The sequence below is a fragment of the Salmo trutta genome, chromosome 19 (assembly GCF_901001165.1).
Source record: "Salmo trutta chromosome 19, fSalTru1.1, whole genome shotgun sequence".
NCBI classification, from domain to species: Eukaryota; Metazoa; Chordata; class Actinopteri; order Salmoniformes; family Salmonidae; genus Salmo; species Salmo trutta.
Window position 1 is genome coordinate 20,722,872 of NC_042975.1, and position 26,007 is coordinate 20,748,878.

Genomic DNA, 26,007 nt, shown 5'->3' on the forward strand with positions numbered 1-26,007 from the left:
TGAACCAAAATTAGATTCCCATGAGAGTTTACATACGGTACCATTCTTTCATATTTGATGTCATTGGATTGATGTCTGAAATGGGTGTTTCAGGTAATTGGTTGCCCTCAACCAAGCAGATACACAAACTGCTGTCTTAGTTCTCGCAGTGCCACTTGGCAATGAAGTGTGTGCGTTAGTGGTGGTTCGGTCAGCTGTTTGTTCACCCGGTACCTGCCCACAATTGCTATTAACCCATCCGCAACCACCTGACCTATATGTGATAAAGTGAAAATCTGAGGCCAGCACTTGACCCTAACCTGCAAATATAGACCATGCACTGTAGGCTACAGTCAGAGATGGGGGAACAATATTTTGACAGGGGGTACATTATTTTTTTTGCCTAATTTAGATACACTACCAATCAAAAGTTTGGACACCTACTCATTCCAGGGTTTTTCTTTATTTTACTATTTTCTACATTGTAGAAGAATAGTGAAAATAAACTGAAATAATACAAATCATTAAAATCCAGACGGAAAATATTTACACAAGAAGCAACCTAATATCACACAGTCAAACTCTGTCATTTAGTAAGTTCACCATTCTGCCATTCTCACTGTTAAACATTGCACAGTGTTCAACACAACGGCTCTTTATGTCAATCATTGTCAATCAAACAAATGTTTTTATTTGGCAAACTTCATTGTCAATATTAATTAATCAATTAAATGTACAATATCAAACAAGATAATATAAATCATAAGACAGTTATGTATATTCTTCTGTATATCAAATTTTATATATATATATATATATATATGAACTTAATTTCGACAAAAAATTATTAAAACTTCACTTAATATAAATAATAAAATAGGCGCACAAAAAAAGAAAATTCTGGACCGAAACGATATCAACCTATTCTCAAACTGAGAATCAAGATCTAACGAGCTTTTGCCCTTCTGCTCCACGGGAGGTTTCTGTCCTCCCTGAGCTCGCCTTAGGACCCTGCGTTACCGTTTGACAGGTGTACCGCCCCAGTCAAACTCCCCACCTGCCACTCAACCACAAGAATCGCCCTGCTCAGAGGAGGATAGACTGACATGTTTTTGATGCTTTTTAAAGAAAAGTATTTGTCTTTCTGTTGGGCCAATAGTCTTAACCGCCGTGACAAAATTACTGTTTCTATTTCCCTTTCAGTCTTTACTTCGGCCAATTCTAGGCAAACAATAGTTTAAGGCTTACATGTTAATGTGTGTTCAGTTTTTAGCATTCATCTCCCCCTGTCTTTATAATGGTTATGGGTTCAGAGATAAGTACAATTTTCTCATTAATGAAAACGAAGGTCCATGTAGTAACCAAAAAAGTGTTTAACAAATCAACATATTTTAGATTCTTCAAAGTAGCCACCCTTAACCTTGATGACAGCTTTGCACACTCTTGGCATTCTCTCAACCAGCTTCATGAGGTAGTCACCTGGAATGCTTTTCCAGCAGTCTTGAAGGACTTCCCACATATTCTGAGCACTTGCTGGCTGCTTTTCCTTCACTCAGCGGTCCAACTCATCCCAAACCATCTCAATTGGGTTAAGGTTGGGTGATTGTGGAGGCCAGGTAATCTGATGCAGCACCCCATCGCTCTCCTTGGTCAAATAGCCCCTACACAGCCTGGATGTATGTTTTGGATCTTTGTTCTGTTGAAAAACAAATGATAGTCCCACTAAACGCAAACCAGATGGGATGGCGTATCGCTGCAGAATGCTGTGGTAGCCATGCTGGTTGTGTGCCTTGAATTCTAAATAAATCACAGACAGTGTCACCAGCAAAGCACCATCACACCACCTCCTTCATTCTCTACACATGCAGAGATCATCCTTTCACCTACTCTGCGTCACAAAGACACGGTGGTTGGAACCAAACATCTCAAATTTGGACTCATCAGACCGAAGGACAGATTTCCAACAGTCTAATATCCATTGCTCATGTTTCTTGGCCCAAGTAAGTCTCTTTATTCTTATTGGTGTCCTTTAGCAGTGGTTTCTTTGCAGCAATTTGACCATGAAGGCATGATTCACGCAGTCTCCTCTGAACAGTTGAAGTTGATGTGTCTGTTACTTGAACTTTGTTAAGCATTTATTTGGGCTGCAATATGAGGTGCAGTTAATTGTCGAGGCTGAGGCTTTCTGAGGCTGGTTATTCTAATGAACTTATCCTCTGCAGCAGAGATAACTCTGGGTCTTTCTTTCCTGTGGCGGTCCTCATGAGAGCCAGTTTCGTCATAACGCTTGATGGTTTTTGCGACTACATTTGATGAAACTCAAAGTTCTTGAAATGTTCCGGATTGACTGACCTTCATGTCTTAAAGTAATGATGGACTGTCATTTCTCTTTGCTTATTTGAACACATTTAAGGAAAGTAATTCCACAAATGAACTTTTAACAAGGCACACCTGTTAATTGAAATGCCTTCCAGGTGACTACCTTATGAAGCTGGTTGAGAGAATGCAAAGCTGTCATCAAGGCAAAGGGTGGCTACTATGAAGAATCTCAAATATAAAATATATTTCAATTTGTTGGTTACTACATGATTCCATATGTGTTATTTCATAGTTTTGATGTCTTCACTATTATTCTACAATGGAAAAATAAAGAAAAATTAGTAGGTGTGTCCTAACTTTCGACCGGTCCTGTATGTTTCTACTTATTTCTGACATTTTCGTAGGATATTTGTTTATCAATTTCCTATAATTGGATACATGCAGCTTCTCTTCTGTCATAGAAAGCTGTGACCCAACATTCTGATAAGATATCAGTTCGGGTTACATGCATTGATGATGTGGTGGAAATAGGCTACTATCAGCTTTTATGATGCTGGTAAAGATAGATACTGTCTGTAGAGGTGCTAACTGCGCATTCACATTATCATAAGATCCTGAAAGAAAACTCAGATCTCCACTGCTCTAGTCAAAATGTACATTTTGGTGTAGAATTTTACTGCAAGAAATGCTTAATTCTGCAGGAGTTAATATTAAGACAGTGTGAGAGGTTATAGACCTACATTCAGTGTCCAGATTTCAGTTTCTATTTAACCCATCCGAACAGTGGGCTACAGTACCCTTGACGTGCCATAGGCTTATTTGAAGTCATCGCCTGGTGACTGTCGAATTTGTATAGCATCTCACAATCACACATAACATATGTACTGCCATCATCCTCTTTTGCCACCACCAAATCTTTCCCAAACATTACTTTTCTGGCTCTTTATTTTCAACTCCATTTTGCAGCTATTTTCTTATTGAATTAAACTCTGACATTGTCATTTTTCCTTAGTGGATCTATTTCTTTCTGCCCGTTCCCAGAAGTGTTTCAGGCTATGTGGCACACGTAAAGTTTAGGCTTCACAGAAAGCTTTCGCACTAATGCCAGACAGCCTAAAAATAATTAAAGAAAATCCTCAATGTTAGCCTATCAATATAAATTGCACAAGAATTTGTTTAAATATATTGTTTTCTTCTTTATTTAACCTGCCCAACCCATGTATATAACCACGGGGACTGTGGGTTATGGGTGTGCATCACTAGTGTGTTTGCTGAAACAATATTTTATTAGTAATTACCTTATTTAAAAATAGTGCTACTGCGTTTTCAGTGCTACTAGGTATGCAACACCTCAGTGAGTCATCTGCTTCTGTAGAAGTACTTGAGGTTAGCTTCTATCTTATATTCTAATCACTTTTCATGACCTTTAACCTTTAGTCTCTGCTACCGCTATCCCTACCACCAGCAGTTGCTCAAGAGACTAAAGAATTCGGTCAGTAATCAATCCAATGTATTTGTATAGTGCTGCTTACTTACAAAGTCATTGATCATAGTGCTCAACAAGACCTGAGAAGTTTCCCCTAGGTAAAGATCTAGGATCAGCTTACCCAATCCTATTAGTGTGGAAAAAGCAAAAAAGATCAGCGTCTAGATGTTTCTGAGTGAACTCTCTTTCTCCCCTCTCCAGGCTCCGCAGCGCCATGAAAGGTGGAGGAAGGGGTAAGGAGCCTCCAGTGGAGGTGAGCTGCAAGCGGCCCAAGCGCAAGTGTCTACAATGGCACCCGCTACTCTCCAAGAAGGCCCTGGACTTTTCTGAGGAGGAAGAGGAGGACGAAGAAGAACTAGAGAAGGTGACTGTCCTCTTTTGCAGGTGTCGCATTCAGTATGTACGTTTCGAAATGAAAGAGCATTTCTTATTGGGCAAGTTCAGATGGATAGTTTCGGACCTACTGAACATAACTCTGGACATCTCTTGCCACATTCCCACTTGCCTGTTGCCCCATGATACATTTATGACAGTCTATTGTTAGTTCACTATGCAGTGACCTCTCACTCCAGTATAGAACCACCAGCCAAGGGCACATTACCCCTTCTATGAAGTATCTCTCCGTGGCTGGCTGTGGGGGCAGAAATACCATGTCTAAAATATGATTGAAACATTTGAATTTCTAAAACACACATCATTTTGATAACTAAGTATGTAGTCTAGAAGTATTCACTTTCATTTTCTATGATATAAAAAAAAATACACAAGAATATAAACGCAACATGTAAAGTGTTGGTCCCATGTTTCATGAGCTGAAATTAAACCTCCAAGAAATGTTCCATATGCACAAAAAGTAGTTTTTCTGAAATGTTGTGCACAAATGTGTTTACATCCCTGACAGGTATGGCATATCAAGAAGCTGATTAAACCGCATGCTTATTACACAGGTGCGCCTTGTGGTGGGGACAATGCACTTTATAATGTGGAGTATGCCACACAACACAGTGCCACAGATGTTTTGAGGGAGCATGCAATTGGCATGCTGATTGCAGAAATGTCCACCAGAGCTGTTGCCAGAGAATTTAATGTTAATTTTTCTACCATAAGCTGCCTCCAATGTGGTTTTAGAGTATTTGGCAGTACACCTAACCGGCCTCGCAACCGCAGACCACATGTAACCATGCCAGCCCAGGACCTCCACATCCGGCTTGTTCACCTGTGAGGGGGGTTGGTCTGAGGTGGGTTGGGGGGATGCTGAGGAGTATTTCTGTCTGTGATGATGCCCTTTTGTGGGGAAAAACTAATTCCGATTGCCTGGGCCTGGCTCCCCAGTGGGTGGGCCTATGCCCAGCTATGGCTGCACCCCTGCCCAGTCATGTGAAATCCATAGATTAAGGCCTAATGCCTTAATCTAATTGACTGATTTACTTATATGAACTGTAGCTCAGTAAAATGAAAAAATTGTTTTTACATTTTTGTTCAGTATAAAACACATTTCTGAATTATTTCCAAAGAGATACCAACTGAATCAGCACTATAAAATAGAGCCTAACCATTGTTATGATAATAGTGGTGGTGGGGGTAGTGATGATGAAGTTTGAACATCTATCACTGATGCGTCTGTCCACAGGAGCCATTGATGGTCAGGGAGACCCGGGGGCCAAAGGTGCCATGCGGGGGGCCCATGGAGGGGGAAGAGGACTCTTCAGAGCAGCGGGCCCGCCGGCCCATGAATGCCTTCCTGCTTTTCTGCAAGCGCCACCGATCACTGGTGAGGCAGGAACACCCTCGACTGGACAACCGCGGTGCCACCAAGATCTTGGCTGACTGGTGGGCCGTGCTGGAGCCCAAAGAGAAACAGAAGTACACCGACATGGCCAAGGAGGTGAGCATCACCAAAATCCCGTTCTGGAATTGTCAAACGTCTCTTATTCTCTTAGGTGCGAATTCTAACATCTAATTAAGTAAAATGTTCACTTAGTCTCCCAGTGACATCAATGCATAATGACTAAGTGAACATTTTCTTAAGATGCATGCTGACCAGACCACTTGCGCACCATTGCGCATATGTTGATTTTTGTCCACCCACACCAGATACAATCAGGACACACAGCTGTATTAATTTTGGAGACAAGTCGAAAAGCATTAAACATTTATGGCGATTTAGCTAGCTAGCTTGCTGTTGCTAGCTAATTCTGAGTGTGGACCTCAGTTCATCTTTCAATCACCCACGTGGGTATATGCTCCTAAAAACCAATGAGGAGAAGGGAGAGGCGGGACTTGCAGCTCGTCAAGCGTCACAAATGGAACCAAGTTCTATTTTAGCGCCTGGCTACGCAGACGCTCAGTGATGTGCGCAAGCAGTGTGGGTGCAATGATTGTACGTATGTGTAAACATATGTGTACATTTATTTTGCTGTGCACATGACACAAGCTGTGTGGTCAGCATGTTAGGGTTCACCCCTTACTGTTTCTCTAAACAAACTATCATTTGATTTAGAATTCAGAAAGAATGAACCCTGAAGCTGATCAAGAGTTACAACACAGGATCACAATCAAGTCATTTGAAACTGGAGTGTCGTAGCCATATTAAGACATGTAAGACATGCATTATCCATCTTTCTAGTACCTTTTTATTGGCCGTGAAACTATCTAAAGCGACAATGTATGCACACTACTGAATGAGTCTACCGTAGCTTATTTTGGATAGTCTCTATGCAAATGAAGTCCAGCAAAATATGAAAGTTCTGTTATGTAACACTTCTTCAGCAGTGGCGGTCGGTGACTTAAGATTAGGGAGGACGATTGTTTTGTTTTTTATGAGCATCATCTTATTTCTATTACAGCATATTGGATGACTGGCATTTTATATTCCATTCACCCAGCTCAATGTAACATCGATAGGTTTAGGCTACTACATGATGCTCAAATTTTCCCTATACCCATCATGAGGTTGCTACAAACTAGCCTATAAAGGAACATTTATAACAGGTACACAGGTCGAGAGACAAATTGGAGTAATTAAGGTGACAGACAGTGACACATTTAATACCGCCTTTCACACTTTTGGCTGATCTGGGGTGTAATCGTTAGTCCAACCAGTTACATTTTGGAACTAAAACAAATTCAGGTAGGTCCCTCCACGTTTCATTCCATTTGCGTCCATATTTTGCAACAGAATCGTTCGACAGAATACATCCCTGATCACCTCCACACACAGTTCACTTTCATAGCAGCCACATACAGCATCATCACTTAGCTCATTGCATAGATGCGAAAAGGAATTATACACTCTTCTCCTCTTACCTTTTCCCATCACTTGTGGACTTTAGTGCACAACACAACAGCTGTCTGGGACCAGTCGCAAAAACTTCCCCAAGCCAAACCTTCATACCATAACCGCTACACAGCCTACATTTTTGTCACCGTAACGTTATAGTCAACAAAGTTTAACTATCGTGTTAGTAAACATCCAATCCATGTGCACAATCACACAGTACAGTGAGTGTACATTTAGTAGTTACACTGGCGGGCCCGGTGGCAATAAATGTATAAAACCAAAGCTTACCTTGACTTGGAAGAGTTGCTGTGTTGGACAGTCTAAGCCAACTAGCTAACATAAATATAATTTCTCTCTGTGTGAGTCAGGTTGTTGAGTAACATTAGGCTAAATTAGCTGCATTAACTCAGTAAATGAAAGGTAAAATATGAAGAAGAAAATACAATGAAATATAGCTAGCTCTCTCTGCTGCTTCAAAAAGTTTTGAAGGAAGGGATATATTCAAAACTGTTCAACTATTGTCTTTCTCTCTTTGAGTCAACTACCGAACCACCACATTTAATCACGGCAATATGACTGGGAACGTGGACGTGTACAGACTAGCTATGACCTCTGTGAGGCAATCAGAGGCAAAACGATAATACAGGGCTAAAAATTGAGTTGCTATTCAACAGCTCAGACAAGAGACATATGTGGCAGGGACTCCAGATAATCACAGATTATAAAGGGAGAGCCAGCTTTGTCGTGGACACCGACGCCTCGCTCCTGGACAAGCTAAACACCTTCTACGCCCACTTTGAGGAAAACATAGAGCTGCCAGACTGTGCGTTCTCATTCTCCATGGCCACCCTCGCGTGGCTGCTGACCCAGACGGCATCCCAAGCCGTGTCCTCAGAGCATGTTCAGACCAGCTGGCTGGAGTGTTTACGGACATATAAAATGTCTCCTTATCCCAGTCTGTTGTCCCCACTTGCTTCAAGATGTCCACCATTGTTCCTGTACCCAAGAAAGTGAAGGTAACTGAACTACACTGAACAAAAATAGAAATGCAACGATTAACGATTTTACTGAGTTACAGTTCTTATCAGGAAATCAGTCAATTGTAATAAATTCATTAGGCCCTAATCTATGGATTTCACATGACTGGGATGTTGGTCAGATACCTTAATAAATAAATAAAGTAGGGGCGTGGATCAAAAAAACAGTCCAGTATCTGGTGTGCCCACCATTTGCCTCATGCAGCGCGACACATCTCCTTCACATAGAGTTGATCAGGCAGTTGATTGTGGCCTGTGGAATGTTGTCCCACTCCTCTTCAATTGCTGTGCGAATTTGGCGGAACCTGGATTCAGAGCATCCCAAACATGCACAATTGGTGACATGTCTGGTGAGTATGCAGGCCTTGGAAGAACTATAACATTTTCAGCTTCCAGAAATTGTTTACAGATCCTTACGACATTGGGCCATGCAATATCATGCTGAAACATGAGGTGATGGCGGCAGATGAATAGCATGACAATGGGCCTCAGGATAATGTCAAATTCTCTAAAACGACGTTAGCCGGATGTGATCCTGGGTTACACGTGGTCTGCGGTTGTGAGGCCGGTTGGACGTACGGCTAAATCCTCGAACACAACGTTGGAGGCAGCTTATGGTGGAGAAATTAACATTAAATTATCTGGCAACAGCTCTGGTGGACATTCCTGCAGTCAGCATGCCAATTGCACGCTTCCGCAACATGAGACATCTGTGGCATTGTGTGACAAAGCTGCACATTTTAGAGTGGCCTTTCATTGTCCTCAGCACAAGGTGCACCTGTGTAATGATCATGCTGTTTGATATGCCACACCTGTCAGATGGATGGATTATCTTGGCAAAGGACAAATGCTCATTAATAGGGATGTAAATAAATTTGTGCACAAAATTTGAGAGAAATAATATTTTTGTGCATATGAACATTTCTGGGATGTTTTATTTCAGCTCATGAAACATGGGACCAACACTACATGTTGTGTTTATATTTTTGTTCAGTATGAATGACTATCGCCCGTAGGACTCACTTCTGTCATCATGAAGTGCTTTGAAAGGCCAATTAAGGATCATAAAATCTCCTCCATCTTACCTGACACCCTAGACCCACAACAATTTTTATTATTATTTGACCCTGCTGGTCATCTATGAACATTTGAACATCTTGGCCATGTTCTGTTATTATCGCCACCCAGCACAGCCAGAAGACGACTGGCCACCCCTCATAGCCTGGTTCCTCTCTAGGTTTCTTCCTAGGTTCTGGCCTTTCTAGGGAGTTTTTTTCTAGCCACCGTGCTTCTACACTTGCATTGCTTGCTGTTTGGGGTTTTAGGCTGGGTTTCTGTACAGCACTTTGACATCAGCTGATGTAAGAAGGGCTTTATAAATACATTTCAAATAAATTTGATTGAATTTGCATACCGCCCCAACAGATCCACGGACAACGCAACCGCCATTTCACTGCACACTGCCCTATCCCACATGGATAAGAGAATGACCTATGTAAGAATGCTGTTCCTCGACTACAGCTCAGCCTTTAACACCATAGTGCACTACAAGCTCATCACTAAGCTCGGGGCCCTGGGTCTGAACGCCGCAATGATCAAATCATATTAGATTTGTCATATGCGCCGAATACAACAGGTGTATATTTGTCATATGCGCCGAATACAACAGGTGCATTTCACCTTTCGGTGAAATGCATTCTTACGAGCCCTTAACCAGCAATGCCGTTCAAGAAATAGAGTTAAGAAAATATTTGCTAAATAAAGTAAAAAAAGAAAATAAATAGTAACACAATACAATAACGAGGTTATATTCAGGGGGTATGTGCGAGGCTACAGGTTAGTCAAGGTAATTTGTAAAGACTGTGCATAGATAAAAAAAAAATAGTGAGCAGTGTAAAAACAAAAGGGGGGGATCAATGTAAATAGGGTCATAGACTTCCTGACGGGCCGACCCCAGGTGGTAAAAGTAGGCAACAACTCCTCTGCCATGCTGATCCTTAACACAGGGGCCCCGCAGGGGTGCCTGCTCAGCCCCCTCTTGTACTCCCTGTTCACCTATGACTGTGTGGCCATGCACTTCTCCAACTCAATCATCAAATTTGCTGACAGGACTGATGAGGGTATGATTACCAACGATGAGACAGGGAGGAGGTGAGAGCCCTGGCTGAGTGATACCAGGAAAATAACCTCTCCCTCAACGTCAACAAAACAAAGGAGCTGATCGTGGAATACAGGAGGTAGCAGAGAGAGCCCACCCCCATCCACATCGACAGGGCCAAAGTGGTAAGGGTAAAAAGCTTCCACACTGACAGCGTGGTGAAGAAGGCGCAACAACGTCTCTTCAACCTCAGGAGGCTGAAAAATTCAGCTTGGCCCCTAAGACCTTCATGAACTTTCTGTCTGGCTGTATCACCGCTTTGTACGGCAACTGTACCGCCTGCAACCGCAGGGCTCTCCAGATGGTGGGGTAGTCAGCCCAACACATCACCGGGGGAACACTGCCTGCCCTCCAGGACATCTACAGCACCCGGTGTCACAGGATGGCCATGAAGATCATCAAGAACCTCAGCCACCTGAGCCACGGCCTGTTCATCCAGGTACCATCTAGAAGGCGGAGGCGGTACAGGTGTATCAAAGCTGGGGCCAAGAGACTGAAAAACAGCTTTTATCTCCTGGCCATCAGACTGTTAAACAGTTATCAATAGCCAGCCTCCGCCCAGTACCCTGCCCTGAACCTTAGTCACTGTTACTAGCCGGCTACAACTCGGTAACCTACCCTGCCCAATGTATATACTCATTGAACACTGGTCACTTTAATAATGTTTACATACTGTTTACCCACTTTATGTACAGTATAAACTGTATTCTAGTCATGGCTCATCCTATATAACTACAGCTGTACACACCTTTTCTATTCATATACTGTCCATACTGTCGATACACACCATTATACACTGAGTCTACAAAACATTATAAACACCTGCTCTTTCCATGACAGACTGACCAGGTTAATCCAGGTGAAAGATATGATCCCTTATTGATGTCATTTGTTAAATCCACTACAATCAGTGTAGATGAAGCAGATGAGACTCGTTAAAGAAAGATTTTTAAGCCTTGAGACAATTTAGACATGGTTAATGGGCAAGGCAAAAGATTGAAGTGCCTTTGAACAGGGTATGGTAGTAGGTGTCGGGCACACCGGTTTGTGTCAAGAACTGCAACGCTGCTGGGTTTTTCATGCTCAACAGTTTCCCATGTGTATCAAGAATGGTCCACCACCAAAAGGACATCCAGCAAACTTGACACAACTGTGGGAAGCATTGGAGTCAACATGGGCCAGCATCCCTGTGGAATGCTTGACACCTTGTAGAGTCCATTCCAGACACATTGAGGTTGTTCTGAGGGCAAAAGGGGATGCAACTCAATATTATATATGTATGTATGTATGTATGTATGTATGTATGTATGTATGTATGTATGTATGTATGTATGTATGTGTGTGTGTGTGTGTGTGTGTGTATGTATATATGTGTGTGTGTATGTGTATATGTATATATACGTATATATATACGTATATATACATATACGTATATATATATATATATATAAATATATATATAATATATATATATATATATGTATATATATACGTGTATATATATATATATGTGTGTGTGTATATATATATATATATATATATATATATATATACGTATATATATATGTATATATACATATGTATATATATGTATATGTATGTGTATGTGTACCAGTCAAAAGTTTGGACACACCTACTCATTCAAGGATTTTTCTTTATTTTTACTATTTTCTACATTGTAGAATAATAGTGAATACATCAAACTATGAAATAACACATGGAATCATGTAGCAACCAAAAAAGTGTTAAACGATTCTTCAAAGTAGCCACCCTTTGCATTTTGGCAGCTTTGCACACTCTCGGCATTCTCTCAACCAGCTTCATGAGGAATGTAAGTCTATGGAAGGGGGTGAGAACCATGAGCCTCCTAGGTTTTGTATTGGATTCAATGTGACCAGATAAGGTTGGAACATTTCTCCCCTCCGGCAAACCTAGAAGGTGCCGTTAAGGCTACTGTAGACCTTCATTGCAAAACAGTGTTTTTTAATTGATTATTTGGTGATGTGTATGTATATATGTATGTGTGATATATTTATTATTATAGTTTAATCTATGTTTCACTATTTTTATCAAATTCACTGTGTAGGAAGGTCCTCCTCTGGGCCTTCACTGTGTTTTTCAGTATATGCTGCATTTTGCTATAGTAGGTATTATTTGCTGTGTGCTTTTGCTGATAACCTTTCTGGCATTGTCGTTTTCCAGTACAAGGATGCCTTCATGAAGGCTAACCCGGGCTACAAGTGGTGCCCTGCCACCAACAAGCCAGTCAAGAGCCCCTGCCACACTGTCAGCAACACCCGCAATAAAGTGTGGTCCTTCCCTTCCAACTCCCCTAAGGGCTGTGCTACTGCCAAGAAACTGCCCAAGACTGACATCACACCACAGCTTAATTTCGCCATGGCAGGTGCGTCAAGTTTCCATTTCTGGGAAAAAGGCTAATAAGATACGTGTCATGTCTCGGCATAGCTGCCACTAAATGAATGTCAAATTTGTAAAAATGTATCCTAACTAGCTTTTATTTTGTGCCTTCCCAGATCCCACGAAGATGGGTGGCCTAAGCATGCTACTGTTGGCTGGGGAGCATGCCCTTACTGCCAGAGAGGTATGTCATGTCATTTCCACTAAATCCTGGACTGTAGTGCCATAATTAACCACCGGAGGACTTCAGAGGGTTATCTAAGGGTCTTTGAGACAATTTATGAAAAGGCCCAGTCTAGTGTTTTTTTTTCAACTCGTCGAACTGAGTTTATCCTTGGGGTTGTAGCACAATTATAATCTAGAAATCATAGTTTTAGTGGAAATATATCTGAAGCACTTAAGTAATTCTCACATTTGTTGGAAAAGCACTGTGAGATCCAAATTTGAAGGTCACATTATTGAAATGTTTGTGGTGAATGTGTGAATTGAACCTCCACAGATTTCCTCCAGCTCCTCACAATCTGGAGCCACAGATGTCACTAAGTACCCTGATAAATCCTCCCTATTCCAACTTGCTGAGGTAAAACCACCTGAAATGGAAAGTTTTTCTCTTTAACCTCTTGTAACTATTACATAGGGCTGTCATGGCAAATACGCTCTGACACAACAGTTTATAGATTTGCCAATATGCGCATGTGTATCGAAAATGGCCTACATTAGATGTATTGTCTATTTTCATATAAATGGTTTGGTTTGCTCTTACAATACCCAACAAACCCAACACATCACATAAAATTATACCATTCCTTAAAATGGTGGCACAAGGAAGTGAGGCTCATTCCTGTTTAAATGGGTCAGCCAACCCTCAATTGTGTCCCTTCCCAGATCTCTTCCAGCACGCATCAGCCCAGTTTAACCGACACAGCTGGCAAAGGGAAGCCCTTGAGTCGGGGGGACCAGGCTGAAGTGGGTATTCTCAGGAAAAGGCTTGTCTACACATGACTTAGCTCAATGTTATTGGCCTGTAACATTTATATAGGCGATCTGCCAACTGCTAAGCATACTTGCATACTGCATATGTATGGACTTTAATAATTCTACATGCTATTGTAATGCACTCTTAAGTAGTTTGTTTTTAAACTGAGTGGGATATCTCCCTGCTTACTGAAAACCACAACAACAAAATTAAAATACTGCCACTATTGGCTCTTCCCAGTGCGGGTATGCCTTAAGGGAGGGCACAAATGAAACCATTTACTCTCTATTAACCATACTATACTCTTTAGTACAAATATACACAAGTCACAAATATGAACATGCATAAGCCCAGGATCTTATCCATTTTCTCATTCACCTTTTTCCTCAGACGTGGTCTGGAACCTCACAGCAGGGAAAGCCTGACGTACCCACTGCCAATGTCAAGTCCCCTCTTTTTAAACTGGCAGAGGTACAGTCATTACACTGTCTCAAGTCTGCCACTCCGCACTACTACATACCCTATAATGCTGTTGTATTGTCTTATGATGTATTGTCTAATTCTCCTCTGTTGTGTATCAAAGCAGATCTCCTCTGATTCGAGCCAGTCAACTGCACCAGAGGGAAAGCAGTGTGGCCAGTCCGCTCTCTTCCAGCTTGCTGAGGTACTGCAGGCCCTCCCTCATTAAGGGTCCATTTAAGTCCATTTTGATATTATTGAACTCTTGAAATACCCTACAGTGGAAATGATTCATAGTTAGCTCCAGCACTTTCACATCAATGTGACTACTGAAATGTTAGTTTCATATCAAATTTTATTAGTCACATGCGCCGAATACAACAGGTGTAGACCTTATAGTGAAATGCTTACTTACGAGCCCCTAACCAACAATGCCGTTTCAAAAAATACAGATAATAAATAAAAGTAACAAGTAATTAAAAAGCAGCAGTAAAATAGCAATACTATATACAGGGGGGTACTGATACAGTCAATGTGTGGGGGCACCGGTTATTTGAGGTAGTATGTACATGTAGGTAGACTTATTAAAGTGACTATGCATAGATGACAACAGAGTAGAAGTGGTGTAAGGGGGGGGGCACTGCAAATAGTCTGGGTAGCCATTTGACTAGATGTTCAGGAGTCTTATGGCTTGGGGGTAGAATATTTTTAAAAGCCTCTTGTTATTTTCCCTCTGGTTGCACATTTAACATGCTGATAGAAATTTGGTAAAACGGATTTAAGTTTCCCTGCATTAAAGTCCCCGGCTACTAGGAGCGCCGCCTCTGGGTGAGCGTTTTCTTATTTGCTTATGGCAGAATACAGCTCATTCAAATCTGTCTTAGTGCCAGCCTCTGACTGTGGTGGTATGTAAACAGCTACAAAGAATACAGATGAAAACTCTCTCGGTAGGTAGTGTGGTCTACAGCTTATCATGAGATACTCTACCTCAGGCGAGCAATAGCTCGAGACTTCCTTAGATATTATGCACCAGCTGTTGTATACAAAAATACATAGACTGCCACTCCTTGTCTTACCAGACGCCGCTGTTCTATCCTGCCGGTACATCATATAACCAGCCAGCTGTATGCTGTCATCGTTCAGCCACGACTCCGTGAAGCATAAGATGTTCGTTTTTAATGTCCCGTTGGTAGTTTAATCTTCCGCGTAACTCGTCAATTTTATTGTCCTAAGATTGCATGTGAACTGTTTTGTTTTGTGTAGATGTGCTTGGCCTCCGAGGCAGGGAAGATGGAGACAGAGGACGATACCTGCGCCCCACACATCAAAACTGAGACAGTGGTCGAGGAGGCTGGGGTCAACACCCCTGATCTTCCCCTCTCCTTTCCCCCGTCTTCCTCCTCCATGCCGACCGATGCTAGTCTCCTGCTGCTCAGCGGTCAAGCAGCCCTAATCAAAAAGAAGAAAGACGCCAGCACCAGAGAGCCGGCCAAAGTGGTGGACAAACACAAGAGCCCTGGTCCCGGCTCGCCCAAAAAGACCCTCAACAAGCGACCGTCATCCGAGTCGGAGTTGGAGAGCCTCTTCTACACTATCGAAGCCGTGGCTAAAGGGGCCTGGGGCGACACCGAGGAGGATATGCCCAAGAAGAAGGCTCGCACCGCCGCCGTTACCATTCTGGTAGAGTCCAGCTCACCCAAAAAGAGGGCCAAGCCCAAAGCCAAGAGGCCCCTGAAGGCTAAGGAAGATCAGAGAAAGGTGAAGGACAAAGAGGACGACGGACGCACAGAGCTTCCATTGACAGTGGAGACGGTGGTGAATCCAGCAAGCCCCAAGACAGAGGCTAAGGAGGCCAATATTAGCAGCAGCACGGAGCCCACCTCCCCTTCCAGCCCCCCGCACATCAAGCACAAAGTCGGGGAGAGGGAACTGGAGGCCAACGCAGATGGGTGTGGCTCCAGAAAGTCTGAGAGAAGCTGCAAGGGGGCGCTGTACAAGACCCTGGTGTCGGAAGGGATGCTGACCTCACTGAGGGCCAACGTGGACAGAGGTACGCATTAGTAACCCCCCCCACCCTGTCTACACAATTACTATCTTAATATGCTGCTGTTTTACGCCCATTCTGAGCAAGATCCAGGGTTTTAACTTAATTTTACTGGTGGCTATACTAATGTGTGTGTGTGTGTGTGTGTGTGTGTGTGTGTGTGTGTGTGTGTGTGTTAATTAGGCAAAAGAGGTTCTTTTCGAAGTGCATCTGAGGAAGGAGGCTGGACTGACGAGACCTGGGCTTTCTCACAGATGGGACCCAGTAATTTCAAGAAGCTAAAGAAGTCCAAATCCAAAGACGAGACCGCGCCAGGGTGAGTTGTCTGTCCAAGACCAATTTACCCCAAAAGTCCTCAGTTTTATCACTGAAAGATCACTAGTGGGAGCAGAATATAGTGAACAGACAATAATCCCATTTCTCAAGGGGCACATTCGTCATGTAAGGATTCACGTTTGTTGTTATTGAAGTGAGTGACTGAAGATTGGCTATGTGTGCTCGTGGCTTGTTGCTCATTGAATTTACGCTGCAAGTCTGTTCTATTAGTGAATTGTTGGATGATGACAAATACTGAAATAATAATGTGTCTATTTCATCACTAGCTCTACTTTCTTTGTGGTGTAATGGGGTCCTCTGTGTCCAAGTTAACATCTTCCTGTGAGGAACCCCTGAAGAGAGAGCAAATAGCTGCTGGGTTAAGTTATGGGCACCCCATAAGTGTTTGATATTTTTCATTTTGGCACCTCTATAAGCATTAAGAATATTAAGATTGGTTCAGCCCATTAATAGTTTTAGGGGTTCCCAAAAGTCAATGTTTAATTCAAGCCCTTCTTTGATAATGAGCCACTTCTTAGGCTGATGAACCAAGCTTCGGTTTTTGTTTCCTCTTCGGTTTAAGAAAAGTAGACAAAAAATTAAAAGTTGCCACCACTCCGTAATTGAGAAACATAGCAACAGTGGAGCTTACTTATCTGATCAAAGCACTCTTGAAACACGGAAGAGGGAACTTGGGAAAAAAGCTATTATTGTGTTGGCATTTCTATAGAAATATAAAAATCAACAGGGACAAACAAATGGCACTGTGTTTCCGCATGATGAAGGCCTGTAAAATGGCTGTGGGCATGTTCCACCTGTGTCTAATCAACAACATGTATCCCCTTTCCAGTTTGGGGAAACTAGAGGAGGAGTTTGAGAAGAAGTTCAACAGCCTGCCGCAGTACAGCCCTCTGACATTCGACAAAAAGAGCACCATCGTCACCAAGAAGAAAACTGACATTAGCACCGCACCGGAGGAACAACCTCTGAAACCTGCCAAGGGTGAGCAGAAAATGTCACCGGAATGTTCACCAAAAGTTTCAATATGTTTTAACAGAAGCCGTCACTCCCCATTCCCATCCATACCCCATACCGCTCATGTTGCTCCTCACTTTCAGAAACTTGACCACTCTCTCATGACAAAAAAAAGACCTTGTTACCATTTAACATTGCATGCCATTCTCTGGTCTCTTTTTGTTTCTTTTTTGTTATATCAGGTCCATCTCCATCTCAGAAAAATACTTTATTCCACAAGATTGTTAGCAAGTACAAGGACAAAAAGGAGAAGCCCAATACTTTGGATAAAGGTGAATTAGAGCATCATGTAATGTAATATGTGTGTGCACTATTTAATCCAGTTGTGAATGTTCTTGGCATGATATTTACATATAGTTGGAGACAATGGATACATTACTCAATGTAAAAATGGACCATGAAAGTACCATACGCTTATATTTCATTATGACCCCTGCTACAATATGCTTACCTGATACCAAAAGCCATTATTTGAAAAAGATCACTTGACACAGTAAATCTAGACATTTTGATTTTAGACACATTTAAAACATTCTCTCTTTAGTTGTTAGTGTAAAGGAAAAAGTCATATCCTATGCATGCCATCTAGCAGAACAGGGTTTCGGACAAAACCATTTTTTCAGTCAATTCATGATTTACTTTGATGTTTGGTGCCCAGATCTCAAGTTAGAATTTGAGGGAAAGAATTCTAAAATCCTTATTGAAAAGGAATGGCTCATTAAAAAAAAAATTGTGCCCCATGTTTCCCCTCTCTTCTCAAGATATAGCGATGCGTAGTGACTCCCCCATGTTAGACTCGGCCATCAAAGCCACCAAGGCAAAGCCGAGCCCAGCCCCCTGTGCCACCGCCACGCTGAACCCAGAAGCCATGGGAACTAGCCCTAGCGTGCCAGTGGGCAGCCAGAAAAGGAAGGCCAGGAAGAGCAAGATCACCCACCTGGTGCGCTCGGCCGACGGCAGGGTGTCCCCAGCCGAAGGTGAGTGGTCTTTCCTAATAGTTTATTCTGCACATTATCAAATACATTGGATTTAAGTAAATATGTGAGCTGGAAAATGCCAAATGTTTTTTTTAATCATTACAAATTACAGAAACGAGGTAGCAATGAGGGTTGTTCTGTCCATACCATTTTGAGAGGCCATTTTGAATGACCGGCAATAGCTTCATGGCATCTTCTTTGGTCCATTTTAACACAGAGGACAAAGCCAGGGACCTGACCCCGGAGCAGGATGACAAGCCATTATCCCAAGATACTTTATGCAATGAAACAGGGTGTTACAGCGCATCCAAGCAAGAGGAGGCGGACAGGAGCAGTGCACCCGAAGACCTGCCTGCCTTCTTTAGCCTGGCTGCCCTTGCAGAGGTGGCAGCCATGGAGAACATTCACAGGTAGGCAGACAGAAATATATGACATGAGATGCACCTTTGCTTCAAGGTAGCTTATGCTTTTAAACTTTTTGAAACCCCCTGTGTTTAAAATTTTCTCTGTACACTTTGAATGTGAATGTGCCATGTTTTATTAGGGCTCCCAAGTAGCACAGCATCTCAGTGCTAGAGGCATCACTACAGACAGTTCAATTCCAGGCTGTATCACAACTGGCTGTGATTGGGAGTCCTATAGGGCTGCGCACAATTGGCCCAGCGTTGTTAGGGTTTGGCCAGGGTAGGCCATCATTGTAAATAAGAATTTGTTCTTGACTGACTTGCCTAGTTAAATTAATACAATTATTACCTTTCAATTTGTGTGCAATTATAACCAAGATAATCAGGTGCAGAGTTCCTAACTAATCAATGACCTTAATTTACCAATTAAGTACAATGGAGGAGCCAAAGCCTGAAGACACACGGGCCTCCAGGAATTGAGTTTGACACGTCTTCACTAACCAGACAACAAACCATTAGCCCAACACAAATGCCACACCACAAGTCTTTGCCAAGAACAAAAAGTACATACCTTGATTTGTTAACCTTTACCATATTACCTTATTCTCTTCCTCCTATCTCAGAGGCCAGCATGTGATTGGTGACAGCCAGAAGAAGGACATGGCCAAGACCCCTGTGCTCATCTCCTGCGCTGACCAATGAAGTGGAGGAGCCTCTTGCCTCCGGCAAAACAAAATGGATGCTCGCTTGTGCGTTTAAACTTTTTAACCTCCAACTCCTCATCCTGTCCTGGAAGGAAGGAAAGAGACGGAACGTGACTCGTGGATGGACCCCTCTGTGGTGAAATAGCTCTAGAGCTCTGGTCTGAGGGGGAATGAGTGGGTGAACTCACCTTCTCAGTGTTCTCCTGAACCCTTCCCTTGGCAGTAGGAGGTCACATCGCCCCTCTTCCCAGACACTCCTGCCTAGAGGACCCTGTGGAAGAGGAAGACCAGTCCCTGAGAGCATGGCTTCCTTCTCCATTAGAGGTAGTTGTGTAACCTTTGTCTGATATTACGCCATTTTAAAGGTCAAGTTTTGCTAACAAAAATTGCATTTAAAAAAAGAAAGGAAACCTACACACGTAAGATAACATCTTCCCATTTCAACCACACTGTTTCGCAAAGACCCTAGCTTGCATACCTCGACGTAGGATGAGTCCGATATTGTGGTTTCCCGCATGCCTTCATGCTTGAACTTAAACTAACACAGCCTGAGTAGATGGTCCTCGTGACTGAAAGGGTTCCAAGATACACAGACCTTACTTGTGTACCTTAATTTTAATTTGCCTATTTAGTGTGGTCTATAGATACAGCAGACTTCTTAACCTTCCAGACCATTAGCTTTTAAGCCATTTAGCAGACACTCTTATCCAGAGCAACTTACAGGCGCAATTGGGATTAAGTGCCTTGCTCAAGGGCACATCGATTTTTCACCTAGTCGGCTTGGGGATTTGAACCAGCAACCTTTCGGTTACTGGCCCAAAGCTCTTAACCGCTAGGCTACATGCCGCCCATGCACGTTGTAACCACTGTTAACCATTAAGATGCCATCGTCAGGTATTCAATGCTGATCTATCCCTAGCCTTAACGCCAGCTTAGCAACTGCTACTACGGTGGTCAGTTTGAACTCAACGCATTGAGGCTCTTGCATTTAAACTTAAGCTTGCGTTTAAGTTAAGATGGGAGGCCTTTGGTTAGCATAATTTCAGTCTTAATCTGCCTGTTTTACCTGGTGTTCAGCCCTCTACAGTGGGGCTCAAGTTACTAACAGAATGGATGGTTCTCCATGGCCTTAACTCTCTCATCACGACCCTAACCGTACCCCAACCACAACCTCTGCTCTTTATTTCTGACTACCATCCCATCCACCACGCAACCATTCACACAATTCTTACATCCGTTTGAATATACTTGAATGATGAAAATGCATTTTGTGTCAATACTTGATCTTTTTGCAGTCTGCGTAGCATCTTCAAGGCTAATCCAAATGTGTGCTACTAGTTTCCTAAGAGTTTTTTAACACAGACGCTGCACAAATTTTGAGCTTAATGTAGGAGACGCTTTTAAGATGTAACTTTTTCTTAGTAGGGCGATGTGTTTTCCCTCGTTTTTTTTTTCCTATTGGCCTTTTGAGATTTTCTTATGCCAAGTAATGGTCCACTCTTAGGCAATCAGAATAACCAAGGTTTTGCTTTTGAACGTATTTCAATAACAAGACAATGGTCGTTGCTTTAAACACATTGTTTTAAAAAAAAATGTATTGCATGTTCTAACCGAGGTAGAACAGGCTAGCATCCATTCCATATCCAGATAGCAGATCCTTGTGTCCGTTCTTCTGTTTACAGTGTGGGGGACTCTTGACGTATGCTCTGGGTGTAAGCTAATCAGATGGAGAAAGCTGTGTCAAGCTTATACAAGTAGTGTAAGACGAACTCACATTGCAAGTCCCAACCGATATGTCCTCCATGAAGTTACCATCATACTATATTATTATTACTCTTTTGTTTCCAAGTTGACCAATGCTCTTTTTCTTAGGTTGTGCAGTAAATCACACTTCTCTCTTTTTCTCTTCGAGTTTCTCTTATTACATTGGAGCCTTCTCCTTCACTTAAGAGGTGTGTGCATTATGATGCTGTTGAACTAGATTTTGTATTTCTCCTTTAACTTGTGTTCCCAACCTCAGCGGTCTTTCCTGAGGCCTAGTTAACTGGATTAAGACTGTTGTGAAAAATCTCATACACAAAGTGATGCATCTTTGCTTACTGTACCTGTTAAACAAATGTGCACTGAGATGAGGTGCACTACTTCTAGAAAGGTAGTTTTCACCTTTTTGAGTTAGTACTCTTAAAGCAACTGCATTGCCATTTCTGGGCTATGTCTGAATGATGTGTGCTGTCGGCACAGCATGAACTTTTAGAGGCTATTGGCTCTACCCTCTTATTGTCAATGGAGGAATTTAGTCTTGGCTAAGAGATTATAATGCCACAAAGTAGAATAAATTGAAAATATATTGAATAAATCCCTCCAGGATTGGGCTGACTTGTAGAGGGATATGCGCAATGCTGACTCTTCGCTGTATTTGTTAATTCATCCCTAAAAGCTGACTGTGAACGAGCAGACCTAAAACATGACTTTCAAGCTCAAAGGAAACTTCAACAAACCTTTGAAACAAAAATTTAAGACATTCCAGTTTTGAGAGAATAAATTCAAGGGTGACTAAAATCATCCAAGCAGTAAACTACACATAGTTATTGCACTGATGGACATCAGTGTTGTTATTTCACAGAAATTAAGACATTGCCTTCCCCAAAAAGAGCAGAGATGTACATGCTTATAACAAGTGGTTTTCAGACATTTGCCAAAGAAAGGGGAAAGTTGTCTTTAAATGACAATTCTATTGAAAACGAAGGTTAGCATTGCAGTTGCACTGCATTTTCATGGTGTATAGATTTTCAGGTAACAAATGTATTATATCAGCACAACTAATCCTATATATCTGATGGGTTTCCTAAGACTTAAACCCCACATGGGAATGGTGTACACTGTACTGATACCTTTCAATGCCTCTTTTAATAGACAATATTTGCACCTTATGACCCAAACCAAAATGATATCATGATGATCTTAAGATTTTAATTTATCCCCCATTTCACATAACTCTCATTTCAAGAGTTTTTAGCCTTCCTCCATATCATGAGGTAAATGTAAACGATTACACAGGTATTTATGTCTAGCTTATGAAATTATGCAGTGAAGTATTCTTTAACTAATTTGACCATTTTAGAATCAAGTTGAAAACAAACCCCTTCAAAATCAGCCATTATGGATCACCCTCAACCTTTTCTAACTAGTATTTAGTATTTTATTAGGATTCCCATTAGCTACTGCTAAAGCAGCACCTACTCTTCCTGGGGTCCACATCTAGAAGATGCCTCTATAAAATTCCTATATGATTAGTTATCAAAATAAATATAGACAATACCCCTTTGTGCTGGTACTGTCTCCTGAATGTAATCGATTTTGTACCTGTATTTTTATAATTCTAATTCAAGTCTTGACTCTACTGTGTATGTATGCGATGGTGGACTGTTTTCACAGGTGAATAGTTTGTTACAACCTATGGGCCTCATGACGAGTCAGCTGCTGTGCTGAGAACTCTGTGGAGGTGTAATCAACCATGTATATAAACCCTGGATTGCTGATGCTATGAATTGGCCAATGAGAGGTTTTGAAGCCACTGGTCAGCCATATTGGCACTCCTCAGAAAAGCAGTACTCCATAGGAATGAATGGAATTCTACAATATTTAAAGGACAAAATTACATGTCCTTTTGTTGTAGTGGGAACAGTAATATTAATACTTTCAAAGAATTGTACTTTAAGGATGTTTCTCACAATTTCATTTAAAAGTATGCATTCATGTGTCTGAATAGAATAAACGTGTCAAACGAATGTAGACATTAATAAATGCATTTCATTAGCTTCCAAAATATTTTTTACAATGGTGAGGGAGTGCCATGATGGAGGCGCAGTGGCTTCAAAACAGTTCCCCGTGTCAGTCATCTAGATTATATATAAATCATTGGTTGTAAGTAATTATGACTTACCTGCAAATGTCTGTTAGTGATATGAGAGTTTGTTTTTATAATTGTGAGGGACAGTGTCACCCCAGATGGTTTTATGTTTCTTCTTTGCAGTTCAATTAGGCTCTCACTTCAGGAAAGGGTGAAACCAGGGACACTCGCGCAATTACAAAGAACAATTGCCAAATCCTCTGTATTCAAGTTTATTTATTACAATTTCCTTTTTATAGTTGTTCCTTTAGTTACAAAAATAGAAAACTGAATATGCACCCAGATAAAAAAAGGACTATATAAACATTCTCCCTTTACAGGAATGTAGATCACAGCTTCCCTTTTGTTCTTGTGAAGAGCAGACGCCAGATCTTAAGTATGTTTCCTCTGATAGTTTGTACAATGTGTGCTCGATCTTATTTATGTCAATAGTACTGTATCATGACATGTATGGACTTGATTGTTACAGCCCAGTTGTTCAATGCAGCCTTGCCTTACTGGAGCACCTGCTTAGTGAGGGATCCCGTAGCCATCGCCCGCAGCCCCTTTCACTGAGTCGTATGTCATAACACTGTCTTCTGACGCAACTATTATTCCTTGAACACCTATTAAAGTAACCTATATTAAACCTTTTGTACGTCAGCAAAGTCTCTTCTTCAACATCAAAATGTGATTTCTGGATTCTATTGAACAATTCCTAATGTAACCATAAGCATTCTATTGCAGAACGGCATCATCTATTTGAAAAAGCTTTGGACCGCAATCTGGCCAAATTGGAGAACCCTATAGCAAAGGCAACCCTGGTTCTGGAGTGCCGCAGGCACTTGACCCGGTGTGTTGAATTTAGGCAATCATTGAACTGATCAATTAGCTAAGTAACTCAGTGTGGTGCCTAGTTGGGACAAAATCCTGTAGTAGCTGTGACACTCCAGGAACAGGGTTGCCTACCCCTGCTATAGGATAATCTCCAACCTCAGTGCCATAAGTATTTGCCCCCTTTCTGATTTTCTCTATTTTTGCATATTTCTGACACTGAATGTTCTCAGATCAAAACCTAATATTAGATAAAGGGAACATAACAATGTTGATAATTCTTTAATTTAATTAACAAAGTTATACAACACCCAATGCCCCTGTGTGAAAAAGTTATTTCCCCCTTACACTCAATGACTGCAACCAAACACTTGCTGTAGTTGTTAGTCTCTCACATCCCTGTGGAGGAATTTTGGCCCTCTTCCATGTAGAACTGCTTTAACTCAGCGATCACCACGCTTGACCGTTGGTATGAGGTTCTTACTGTGGAATGAAGTGTTTGGTTTTCGCCAGACATATCGAGACCCATTTCATCCAAAAAGTTGACTCAAGTTTGCCAAAAAGCACCTAGATGATCATCAAGACTCTTGGAAGAATGTTCTATGGGCAGATGAGTCAAAAGGGGAACTTTTTGGAAGACATGGGTCCTATTAGGTCTGATGAAAACCAAACTCTGCATTCCACAGTAAGAACCTCAAACCAACGGTCAAGCATGTTGGTGGTAGTGTGATGGTTTGGGGATGCTTTGCTGCCTCAAGACTTGGACCACTTGCCATCATTGAAGGAACCATGAATAATTCTCTGTTTTAGATCATTCTAAAGGAGAATGTCAGGTCATCTGTCTGTGAGCTGAAGCACAGCTAGGTCATTCAGCAAGATAAAGATCCAAAACACAAACGAATGGCTGAAAGGCAACAAATGTAAAGTTCTGGAATGGCCTAGTCACAGTTCAGGCCTAAACCCAGGACCTGAAAGACCACAAGTGGCGCTGAGTTAAAGCCAGTTCCAAAATTTCTCCACAGGGATATGAGACTCATCCACAACTACAGGAAGTGTTTTGTTGCAGTCATTGCAGCTAAAGGTGGCACAACCAGTTGTTGAGCGGAAAAGGTCAATTATACTGAACAAAAATAAAAACACAATCATTCCAGAGATTTTACTGAATTACAGTTCATATGAGGAAATCAGTCAATTGAAATACATTTATTTGGCCCTATTCTGGATTTCACAACTGGGAATACAGATATGCATCTGTTGGTCACAGACACCTTAAATAGAAGGGCTTCACAATGGGCATCAGGATCTCGTCTCTGTATTTTTGTGCATTCAAATTGCCATCAATAAAATGCAATTGTGTTCGTTGTCCGTAGCTTATGCCTGCCCATATCATAACCCCACCGCCACCATGGAGCACTCTGTTCACAACGTTGACATCAGCAAACTGCTTGCTCACACAATGCCATACACATGGTCTGTTGTTGTGAGGCATGTGGGATATACTGCCAAATTCTCTAAAATGGCATTGGAGGCGGCTTATGGTAGAGAAATTAACATTAAATTCTCTGGCAACAGCTCTGGTGGACATTCCTGCAATCAGCATGCCAATTGCATGCTCCCTCAACTTGAGACATCTGTGGCATTCTATGACAAAACTGCAGATTTTAGAGTGGCCTTTTGTTGTCCCCAACACAAG

General features: G+C 41.9%; 1 protein-coding gene across 5 annotated transcripts in view; it reads left to right on the forward strand.

Moving 5' to 3' along the window:
• Positions 1 to 24,133, forward strand: part of LOC115154154 (HMG box transcription factor BBX) — a 47,220-nt gene extending 23,087 nt beyond the window's left edge. For 3 of the 5 annotated variants that reach the window (XM_029700099.1, XM_029700100.1, XM_029700101.1), the window contains exons 3-17: positions 3,986 to 4,148; positions 5,415 to 5,669; positions 12,462 to 12,663; positions 12,794 to 12,861; positions 13,177 to 13,257; positions 13,563 to 13,643; positions 14,044 to 14,124; positions 14,237 to 14,317; positions 15,376 to 16,162; positions 16,340 to 16,472; positions 17,322 to 17,473; positions 17,689 to 17,778; positions 18,268 to 18,483; positions 18,701 to 18,893; positions 19,511 to 24,133. In XM_029700099.1, the coding sequence (XP_029555959.1) occupies positions 3,999 to 4,148; positions 5,415 to 5,669; positions 12,462 to 12,663; positions 12,794 to 12,861; positions 13,177 to 13,257; positions 13,563 to 13,643; positions 14,044 to 14,124; positions 14,237 to 14,317; positions 15,376 to 16,162; positions 16,340 to 16,472; positions 17,322 to 17,473; positions 17,689 to 17,778; positions 18,268 to 18,483; positions 18,701 to 18,893; positions 19,511 to 19,589 (2,649 nt within the window). In that variant the 5' untranslated portion in view covers positions 3,986 to 3,998 and the 3' untranslated portion in view covers positions 19,590 to 24,133. The remainder of the gene's footprint in view (positions 1 to 3,985; positions 4,149 to 5,414; positions 5,670 to 12,461; positions 12,664 to 12,793; positions 12,862 to 13,176; positions 13,258 to 13,562; positions 13,644 to 14,043; positions 14,125 to 14,236; positions 14,318 to 15,375; positions 16,163 to 16,339; positions 16,473 to 17,321; positions 17,474 to 17,688; positions 17,779 to 18,267; positions 18,484 to 18,700; positions 18,894 to 19,510) is intronic. The other 2 variants (XM_029700102.1, XM_029700103.1) reach the window with 2 other exon arrangements.
• Positions 24,134 to 26,007: the final 1,874 nt, after the last annotated feature.